General features: G+C 44.8%; 1 protein-coding gene across 2 annotated transcripts in view; it reads right to left on the bottom strand.

The window, feature by feature from the left end:
- LOC130387190 (ephrin type-B receptor 2-like) overlaps window positions 1-10538 on the bottom strand; it is a 29800-nt gene extending 19262 nt beyond the window's left edge. For both annotated transcript variants that reach the window (XM_056596207.1, XM_056596201.1), the window contains exons 1-2: window positions 10454-10538; window positions 916-980 (exon numbers count right to left, since the gene is read on the bottom strand). In XM_056596207.1, the coding sequence (XP_056452182.1) occupies window positions 916-980; window positions 10454-10526 (138 nt within the window). In that variant the 5' untranslated portion in view covers window positions 10527-10538. The remainder of the gene's footprint in view (window positions 1-915; window positions 981-10453) is intronic.
- Window positions 10539-11536: the final 998 nt, after the last annotated feature.

Raw genomic sequence — 11536 nt, 5'->3', positions numbered from 1 at the left:
AAGACAAGAGGTGCAGGATAGTGGAAATGGTGTTTGACTAACAGCTGAAAAGGGACTGGGTTCGATTCCAGTCATAGAGATAGACGTCCCTTAGCAAGAGATGTCTTTAAAGATCTCCTATTATACTACTTTTCTGATCTTAATTTCTTATTAATGACTCCAATAGAGCAACCTGACACAAATCACAGCACAAAAAACGATGTCGATTTTCGAGAAACTCTTTCAGCATTCTCTGTCAACACTCGGCTTCGTCCTTCTCCGCCCCCTCGCCCCCCTCCTGCCAACCCCACTCCGTTGTGATCGGTTACCTTCCGGAAGAGCATGTTGCAGCATTAACATACATGAAAAATCTGGATTGTTCTCCGTAGATAAATCCGGAAAGTGAATGGCGACCGGCGTCCCTAGTGTTTAGCGCTCTGCACAGCCACCCCGGGCGGTCAGCAGGGAAGACGTCTCAATGCATGCACGTCATTATTTGACACTTTAGTATGGTTAAACATGACTATAAATCATTTGAACAACGTTTATAGGTCATAAAGGTCGAAAAAGCATAATAGGTTCTCTTTAAGGAGCAGGATAAAAACATTACAGTAAGTCGCTATGGATTAAAGCGTCCGTCTTTGGAGAAGCCCATTCAAAATTAGTCCCCCCCAGATCTTTACAGTCATGATTTATTGAAGGCGCACCAAGCCAGCGACATGGCAGACTTAAGACCTTCCGTGACATTTATGGGTCGAACCATCTCATGCGCTTGAATAATTGACCGCCCTTCCTCCCTTAAAAAGACGCCTTATATCATCAAATACAGCGACAAACATGAATGGTAAAGGAGGGAGACAAAGTGTCGCCGTCTATGTTTAGACGTGAACCGCGGGCCGTGCTAGCGTGTTGTCGTCGTGTTGTCTGGCGACGTACCCCTGCCGCCGGGTGGATGGTCCAGCCCAGCTCTGCAGTGGCGGTGGTCGAGTCCATCAGTACTTCTGCAGGACAAACACAACATGGTTGAGGTCAATATTTGATGCCTCGACAACATGGAGGTAAGAGGTAGCCTCCCTGATGGCGTCCACTCTGTCGAGGCGGTACTAGACCTTTGGGCCAATCGGAAGCAGCTGCTCTGGTTATTTAGGAAATCACTCGTGGTCATGGTCACATCCTCCCGTCTTCTTCTGCTTTTTGACAGAAACTACCGGCGACACCTGCAGCTGGCTGCTCCTCTGGCATATGAACATGAAACAACATTTCCCAGGCTTTGACTGGCTATTATTCCTGATTTAGGGGTAAGGGTTAGGTTCTTATTTGAGTATTGATGTATAAATAATACGCACAGAAGGGCCAGATGAAGAGGAAGCTCTCTGATACATTTTTGGTATTTTCTACGCTTGACATTTGATAAAATAAACCACAACAATCTTCCACTTCTCACAAGCTGTGAAAAGTGGAATATTGCCCAAATTATCCACCCACATCTGCGCACAAAGATGTATTGTGTCGGTGTGTGTGTATTTGTGTGTGTGTGTGTGTGTGTGTGTGTGTGTGTGTGTGTGTGTGTGTGTGTGTGTGTGTGTGTGTGTGTGTGTGTGTGTGTGTGTGTGTGTGTGTGTGGTTATCTGTGTGTCTATCTTTCTATCTATCCATCTTTCTATGCACACAAAAACAGACAAACATACAAACAAACACACACAAAAACCATGGGATTTTTTTTTTAACCGTTTTCTTTGGGCCATAATTAATGATTGCACTGTCCTATAATGAAAACACTTTGTCACAAACTGCCGACTGTGTTGTCGCTTTAAAAATGCCATGTAAAGTTGTGCAAGAGAAATAAACAAGAGGTAAAGTCACTAGGAGTATGTATGATCACTAGTGTAACTATGGTCACTAGTGTAAGTATGTTCATTATGAGTTAGTATGGTCACTAGTATAAGTATGGTCACTATGAGTTAGTATGGTCACTAGTGTAAGTATGGTCACTATGAGTTAGTAGGGTCACTACTAGTGTTCGTTTGGTCACTATGAGTTAGTATGGTCATCACTAGTGTAAGTTTGGTCACTATGAGTTAGTATGGTCACTAGTGTACGTTTGGTCACTATGAGTTAGTATGGTCACTAGTGTAAGTTTGGTCACTATGAGTTAGTAGGGTCACTAGTGTAAGTTTGGTCACTATGAGTTAGTATGGTCACTAGTGTAAGTATGGTCACTATGAGTTAGTATGGTCACTAGTGTAAGTATGTTCATTATGAGTTAGTATGGTCACTAGTGTAAGTATGGTCACTATGAGTTAGTATGGTCACTAGTGTAAGTATGGTCACTATGAGTTAGTAGGGTCACTAGTGTAAGTAGTCACTATGAGTTAGTAGGGTCACTAGTGTAAGTAGTCACTATGAGTTAGTAGGGTCACTACTAGTGTACGTTTGGTCACTATGGGTTATAATGGTCACTAGTGTAAGTTTGGTCACTATGAGTTAGTAGGGTCACTAGTGTAAGTTTGGTCACTGTGAGTTAGTAGGGTCACTACTAGTGTACGTTTGGTCACTATGAGTTAGTAGGGTCACTAGTGTAAGTATGGTCACTATGAGTTAGTAGGGTCACTAGTGTACGTTTGGTCACTATGAGTTAGTAGGGTCACTAGTGTAAGTTTGGTCACTGTGAGTGGGTAGTAAGTATGGTTGCTAGTGGCTATGGTGCTGGACTCCCAACAGACCGCCCCAACCCGCACACAGAAGACATGTATCTGATTTGACTGCTCCTCTGACGTCCTCTGACGTCGATATAATGTGCATGGTGGCTCAGAACAAGCACCAAACAAGAACAGACATCTGTCTCAGGTGTCCACGGACCACCACACATGGCTACACAACATGTAGACCCCCAACACATGGCTTATAACATAATATGTAGACCAACAACACATGGCTTATAACATAATATGTAGACCACCAACACATGGCTTATAACATAAAATGTAGACCAGCACATGGCTTATAACATGACATGTAGACCATCAACTCATGGCTGCATAATATGTAGACCACCAACACATGGCTTAATAACATAACATGTAGACCACCAACACATGACTACATAACATGTAGCACACAAACACATTGCTACATAACATGTAGACCACAAACACATGGCTACATAACATGACATGTACACCAACACATGGCTTCATAACATGGCTTTTTAACATGACATGTAGATCACCAATGCATGGATACATAACATGTAGACCACCAATGCATGGATACATGACGCTACATGTATCGGATTCATTAACTTCCTCACTCTCCACCTCAAGTTGGTGTCTTTCGGGCGTTCTGGCGACGATTGGTTGCTGTGCATCACCCATGTGGGTGCTACACATTGGTGGTGGTTAGTGAGGTCCCCCCCTCACTGTAAAGCGTCTTCGAGTGTCCAGAAAAGCGCTGTATAAATTCAATCAATTATTATTATTATTACATGTAGACAATGAATGCATTGCTACTTGAGCGTGGCCAATATTAAAAGAATATCAATTAATCAATTGCCTTGATTGGATATATACTCGTTGTATATACTCGTTGCTTGGGGCCACAGCAACATCGTATTAAAACCGAGAGCTAAAGGAACCAGTGACCTGTAGTATGGCTAGGAGCTACTGACCTTCACACAGAACAGGATGTAAAACTATTGGTGTTGGGAGAGTGTGTGGATGCCTTCGGTTAAAGCATTTAGAGGTTCAACCACCACAGTAGAGGATTTATAGAGAGGTGATTACGTTATTTCAAAGCTTTCATATCGGCAAACGTATACGCCGATACCAATAGTATCTGTGATAAAATCACCCATTCCAATATATCAGTTGGGCTCTGGGCTACATTACATTCGATGTAGACCACCAACACTGGGCAGGCCTTTTTCTGCCAAACAAAACATTCCAAAGCCTCGCCAGACTAATGGCACGATGCACAGAGAAACAATGATATGGTCTATAAATACCTCAACTGCCATGAAACTATTTTGAAATACTTCAATAGTTTCACGCGGTTTCAATGCCCTTTTCTCGTGTTCCTGCTCCTTACTTTTCTTGATCAGTGTGCTAGCCTTGACAAACATTTTGCCAGTTATATTTACCGTGACTTTAGCGTTACGGGCATACCCGCAGAGTTGCCCTCCCAGAGAGTATAGTAGACAAAAACCAAAGCAACCTAGGATACCAAAATCTGGTACCCCTAGAGATCACAACTTTGTACAGCACACAAAACCACAGGATCTAAAACATCACCCCATGGTTTGTAGTTGGAGAAGTTGTGCTCTGTGAGGACAAATAATACCCAGTAGGCTTTTTATGGTGTAAAGCACATTTTCTGGAGATGCAAACGGATTAGCATTACTTGGACTGTGATATAAAACAGCATTAACAATTGAACGGCTTTCACTTACGATCACTCCCTGGTTCTCAAATGGATATGGGCAAGCAGCCTGGAAGAGGAATCTATTTTGAGTGGGTGGAACTGCGGTTAACAGGAGGCCTCAATGGCAATCTATAACCAATTCAGTTCATGATCCAGTGCACACAAACACACAAAAACACACAAACACACACACACAATCTGATATATAGAGCATTATGCAAGCGTCAAGGGAGATATATATAATGTATAGAGATACATACTTATGTATGTTTGTATGTTTGCATGCATGTATACATGAGTTTGTGAATGGACCATATTGACATAGAGAATGAAAGAGAGAGAGAGAGGGGGAGAAAGAGTTAGAGACAAACAGAGAGAGAGGGGGAGAAAGAGTTAGAGACAAACAGAGAGAGAGGGGGAGAAAGAGTTAGAGACAAACAGAGAGAGAGAGAGAGAGAGAGAGAGAGAGAGAGAGAGAGAGAGAGAGAGAGATTGTTCTAGTGCTCTTCATGTTTCTATAGAAAGTAGGGCAACGATGAGTTAAGCGCATGGAGGAGGTACAGAGCATGGTAATCCACACACACACACACACACACACACACACACACACACACACACACACACACACACACACACACACACACACACACACACACACACACACACACATGCATAAACACACAGTCAGCATGGACCTCCAGTGGGTTCATGTCATCCAGGCTGACCTGTCCTGTTATGTTTGTCATGACACTCTCATGCTCTCTCCTGTTACTCTCTCCTGTTACTCTGTCCTGTTACTCTGTCCCGTTACTCTGTCCCGTTACTCTGTCCTGTTACTCAGTCATGTCAATTTGTCCTGTTAACCTGTCATGTATCTATGTCATGTTACTCGGTCATGTTACTCTAGTCATGTTAATCTAGTCATTTTACTCTGTCATGTAATGTTACACTGTCCTGTTAACCTGTCACTCAGTCATGTTACACTGTCATGTTACACTGTCATGTTACCCTGTCATGTTACCCTGTCCTGTATCTCTGTCCTGTATCTCTGTCCTGTTACTCTGTCCTGTTACTCTGTCCTGTTATTCAGTCATGTTACACTGTCATCATGTCACTCTGTCCTGTATCTCCAAATCATGTTTTCCGAAAAACATGCAACACTGGGCTTTAACTCGGTGGATCGAAATGAGGAAAGGGTAGTCACTGCTCTACTAGACAGAGCAACAGTTAATGAGGCAGCGGTTGGTCCTGTCCCTTAAGTCAATGACTCTAAAGGTAGCGTCCAGGCGTCATGAATATTCAGAAGACTGCTTCTGTTGCTCCGCTCCCACTGAGATTCCAAAGTACACAGGACCGTCTCGCAGCTGTTCCCCTCCGTAGGAACAAGATGTCTCACCGAGCCCACCGTCGAGAGAACGCTATACGGCCCTCGTCCCGGTGGAAGTTAATGGATGCACCAGGGAGCTAAGGCTGACAGCAATGTGCATGCGCTGGTTTGGATAGTCATACGGTTGTGCGAGCAAGACACAATGAAATCAATAGGCGGTCCCATAACCATGGAGCCTCCTTACGCTGTATGTGGTTTCACAGCAGCCAACGGACTCAATGAATGGCGCTCCAATATATCACCAAACACCACACTGTACGGACTGTTTCCATTTTCAGAGGGTGGGGAGGGAGGGTTCACGATTAATCATTTTGAACAAATGGGGACAAAACAATGTGTGCCACTATTTTGTGACGCTTTTATCCAAGGCGTCCGTGAGCGCCATGAGCATAGCAGGCCCCAGTGGCAATAAAACCCCTAACCCCCGCTAGTTGTACTGCCTTGCTCGCACCAATAGACATGTCAGCCATCTTAAAACTGCACTATGTAAGTCTCCCCATTAACACCCTCTAGTGGCTAAAGTTGTAGCTAGAGCTGACTGCTGAAACGTTTGTCGCTCCCGAATCACGTCAAGAATCACATAATCTGCTACGGAAACAGGGGCAAAGAAATTATGTGAGCATGTCTTACAGACAGGGAACACCAGAATGTTTTTCCACTTTTGTTGTTTTGTCCAAGTTTTTTACGGGAAATATCCGGAAAAGCCGCATCAGATATGATGTAACATTATGCGAGCATCCAGATTTTCCTACAAAGGGGGGGTTGGGGAACTACCCCTGATTCCCAAAGGTGGACCACAGTAAAACAATTTATAGTGAAAAGTTCCCTGCATGGATCTACTACATTTCATTCTTGAGAAAATTTCTAGTTCAGAATTGTTTTGATGGAGTCAATAGCTTCAGAAGAAAAGTTACATAGCGCAGGTTTAAAAGGCATCCACCAAAAATGTTGTTTTTATGACACATCACTGTATATTTAATGTCAATGTTACATCATGTCCTCTTTGAGCGCTTTTATCTTATCCGCAGCATCTATCATCATCAAAGATGGCTTCCAGCTGGTGTCAAGGACTCGTGTCCTGACGGTTTTGAGGCTATGCATCAAAACTAGGTCACGGGAAGCTCCGAGGTCCATGGGATTTTTTTGTCACTATACACCCAGGGTAGAGAGACTACCACACATACAGAGAGAGAGAGAGAGAGAGAGAGAGAGAGAGAGAGAGAGAGAGAGAGAGAGAGAGAGAGCATTGGGGGGGGGGGGGGGGGGGGATAGAGAGTGGGAGGAGGAGAGCGGGAAAGAGAGAACAGGAGACAGCGCTGAGGGAGGGGGAGAGAGAAGGGGGGGGGGGGGGGGGGGGGGGGGGGGGGGGGAAAGAGAGAACGAGGAAGAGAGAGCGATAGAGAGGGGAGAAAGAGAGGGAATGAGAGAACGAGAACAGGAGAGATGAGGGGAGAGGGGGAGACCGGGTGAGCGAGAGGATCGGTGTCACAGTAAACATTGATTGGCACAGATAACAGGACCCCACTGTTCAGGTCTAGGTCCGTCCCTCCCGGAACACACCCATTCTGATTTAGTCCGGGGGGGGCAGTGAATACATCTGATTGAAGTGTGATTGAAGTGTGATTGCAGCTGCAACGGAGACATGCTAATGATATGGCTCTCTAAATATCATTAGGCACCTGGCGTCTCTCTGCCAGGTGCCTTTGGAAGGAGGGTCTACAATGAAATGCAGAGAGATTTCGGTGTGAAATTGAATCAAGACTGTGAGCGTCTGAAATGAAAACACGAGCATGTCTGGAATGATATCAAGGGAATGACTACAATCATATCAAGGGAGAGAATGTTTAAATAGAACTCAGGAGAGTGTCTAAAATATAATCTAGAGCAAACTGGCTCTACCACACACAATAATCCAGTCAACGGGTCAGACTATAATATCCTAGATCGCCGGTGAGAGGAGAAAGACCTCATTGTCCTCAGGTTTGGATTAGTAACCTGTCACTGTCAAAGAGAAAGGTGGCGTGGATGAAAAGCAAAAATGAAAGTAGACAAAAACGTGTAGAACGAATTGTTGTAGGAGCCGTAGGGGGAGAGAACAAGGGAAGCATCTAAGGCTAAAAGAAGGAAGCGCTGATCACTGCTAATCTGTGTTGACAGACATCTGTATGTCCTGGAACACTATGGAAGGCTTGTCTCTAAAGCATGACTGTACATTTGAGTCTTCAGCCCCCATATATATATCAGCAACTGTATAATGCAATAATCGTGTGTGTTATGTCCGCTATTTTGTCGTTCAATTACTGGGTCTGTAGAAAAAACATGACTTGAAGAAGTAGTTCCCCCCTTTCCTTGTCGTTAGAATGTCATTGTCCAGAATGTCCATATATCAGATCAATCTGAATACTTTGACGATATTCTAATAAGTAAGAACTATATTTCATAGGTAACACAAATGCTAGGTCAAGTGATCCATGGGATCCATGCTGTTCCATGCACAGCGATCACAAGCTGACTCAAAACCGAGCATAAAAATGCAAATGGACTCGCACAGAATGGGGGGGTGGGGTGTGGGGGGGGGGGGGGGATAAGGGTCAGGGGTGGATCGGGTCGGGCATCGAGATAGCTAGGGCACCCGGGAGAGGAAACCGGGGGGCAACAGCCGGGCTGCCAGACCACCCACCCCTCCCTCCCTCCCGTCCCTCCGGATCACATGACGGCTCTTCCAGAGCAGATAGACGACAGCGATCACGTGAGCACTCCCCCGGTCCGCTGAGGATCCAGGACGGGGGGGAGTGAACGCCAGAAGGGACTTTAGGTTGAATCCTTTTTGCCCTGTGTGAGTGAGCTGATGCTCGGGTGTCTTTGTGTGGTGTGTGGCGCATGAATGCAACGCATGTGTCGACATGTGCACGTTGCACGGGACGAAGGGGGATGTTTGGAAGTGTTATCTCACAGCATGAATCGGTGAATAGGTTGGGTGTGAGCTGGGAGATATCGAACGAAAGATGGATATGGATATGTACGGAGGTGGTTGTTGTGGTGAAGATGGTGATGATGGGGATGGTGCTGATGCTGTTGACGGTGATGGTGACGGTTGTGATGCTGATGAGGATGTTGGAAGTGGTGATGGAGGAGAATCTGGTGATGATGATGATGATGATGATGATGATGATGATGATGATGATGATGATGGTCATGGTGGCGATGGTGATGATGATGATGATGACGATGAAAGTGACAACGAAGGAGATAATGATGACGGTGCTGGTGTTCATCCCCTAGCCTCAGTCCTCTTGGGGACAGATGTCAGATTAGCATACTGTGCATGACAAGGGGTGATGGGGTGAAGCTGGGGGGGGGTGGTGGTGACCTGCTAAGCGGCATCGCCACATTGAAGTATTTAACCTGTACCTCTAATCACACATCAGAGTGAAGCCATCAGTTTAGTCTCCATAGCAACACATTGAGCGTATGAAGCACATTAAACAGTAGGGCGGAAATGCAAGAATTGGTTCCTGTATTTCCGGAAGTATGCGTGAGTTATGGATCTGCAAAGGACTGGCAATTACCTCCAGTGATGATGAATAAGTTCATGAACATTATTAAGACCACTAAGATAAACACTATAATTATTATATTTATCCCTCAGTGGCTCTAAACGTCATTGCATTGTGGGATAATGTTGCAATATAGGGAAATTACAGAGTGCAACAAGTTAAAGAGCCAAATATTGATTTATTTACGTGACTAAATATCCAATAACATGCTGCTTGCTTCAGCTCACTCTTTGAGTTGAACAGACTCTTTAACTATTCTGATTAAAAGTCAACCCAAATTTCTCTTGGAAATTTACTGTAGTAATTCAAAGCGAAATTGAAGTGAGTATGAGTATGCCAGACCAGTAACCCAGATATTGTATTTTGTCTGCTTGTACTCAGTGACCTTTACTAAGCTAAAATATGATGTGTTTCACAATGACACGATACTGCTCCTGGACTGGATACAACAAATACAATCAGACAGAATCACCCTCTCTAAACGTTGCCCGTGCGCGGACACACACACACACACACACACACACACACACACACACACACACACAAACACACACACACACACACACACACACACACACACACACAGTTCTAATAGTTTTACGGTATTTGAAACAAAAACGTAATAGTAGGCATAGATAGTTTGCCAGTGATCCATTATCCTTTAATGAGAAAATAAAGTTAGAGGCCTATTATAGGCTACTATCAATGTAGGCTATTAAGATGATGAATTCATTCAACCAAGGAACGTAGAAAATATATCTCCAGCCCCTGGAAATCATCCCATCATCATCATCGCCATCATCATCACCACCATCACCACCATCATCATCGGCATCACCAGCATCATTACGAATTGTTTCGCAGATTTCATTTTTAATAGATTGGGTTGCAATTGGAGTCCCGATGTGCAAACGTTTGCAGTCGCCACAGCCACACGGCACATAATCTGTCTCCCTCTCTCCTACCACCTTTTAAGAAATCTCTCATAAAATACGGTACCACGTTAGACTTATTATCCCGGGTTTGCCCGGTATATGGCGGTTGCGGATAGCGCCGGTGCTTGTTCATCCATGCTAAAAGTGATGTGAATAACATTAAAATACTTTCCTACCTTCCACAGCCAGTACCGCTGGAATTATCCATAAAAAACCCAGAACATCCATGATCATAGTAATTCCGAGCATTAGACCGTTTACAAAAAGCCAGCGTATTCACTACGACGGCTTCCCCGGGTGGGCCATTAACACAAGATACACCTGTAAAAGTACCAAAAAAAAAGATACCCGGCGAGTAAAATGAATTGCAATTGAAAAGCGACAGCGAATGTGCGATAAGTTTGGACGAATCCAAAAGGCTGTCCTTGTAGGGGGGCAGAGCGGCTCAACACGCGCGCTACCTCCGACTGCACGTTGAGGCGACTGAGTGCCTTTGTTCCTGACGACAGGCTGATGGCTCTATCTAGCCGGGTCGTTCCTGAATCAGTAGCATCAATTAACGAATACATATATCTATTTGTTAATCTATCTGGTTTCCTTCTGCCTATACTGCTTCTCTGCGTTCATATCTATCTGTCTGTCTGTCTGTCTGTCTGTCTGTCTGTCTGTCTGTCTGTCTGTCTGTCTGTCTGTCTGTCTGTCACTGCCCTGTCTGTCTGTCACTGCCCTGTCTGTCTGTCTGTCTGTCTGTCACTGCCCTGTCTGTCTGTCTGTCTGTCTGTCTGTCTGTCTGTCTGTCTGTCTGTCTGTCTGTCTGTCTGTCTGTCTGCCTGCCTGTCTGTCTGTCTGTCACTGCCCTGTCTGTATGTCTGTCTGTCTGTCCGTCTGCCAGCTTGCAGATCTACCTGTCTACCACTCTGTCTGTCTTTCTGTCTGCCTGCCCCTATATGCCCCTATACTTGTCTGCCTTCCTTTCTGTCTGTATATCTGTCTGCTACCGTCTGTCTGTCTTTTTGTCCCTCTGTCTGTATGTCGGTTAGCTACCCATCTGCCTGCGTGTCATCCATATGTTCTTACTGTTCCCTTCGCTATAGTTCTTGCCTAGTTAGTTTTAGCTTCACAGAGCTGTTCTGCACAGAGCTGCTCTGCAAAGAGCTGGTCTGATCTGAGCTGTTCTGCATTGAGTCATTTGAGTAGAGCGTTCTGCAAAGAGACGTTTTTCTGAATCGTTTTTGCATGGAGCTGTTCTGCTGAGAGCT

The sequence above is a fragment of the Gadus chalcogrammus genome, chromosome 1 (assembly GCF_026213295.1).
Source record: "Gadus chalcogrammus isolate NIFS_2021 chromosome 1, NIFS_Gcha_1.0, whole genome shotgun sequence".
Taxonomy (NCBI): Eukaryota; Metazoa; Chordata; class Actinopteri; order Gadiformes; family Gadidae; genus Gadus; species Gadus chalcogrammus.
The sequence above is the reverse complement of the archived record's forward strand: the minus strand, read 5'-3'. Positions and strand labels throughout refer to the sequence as shown.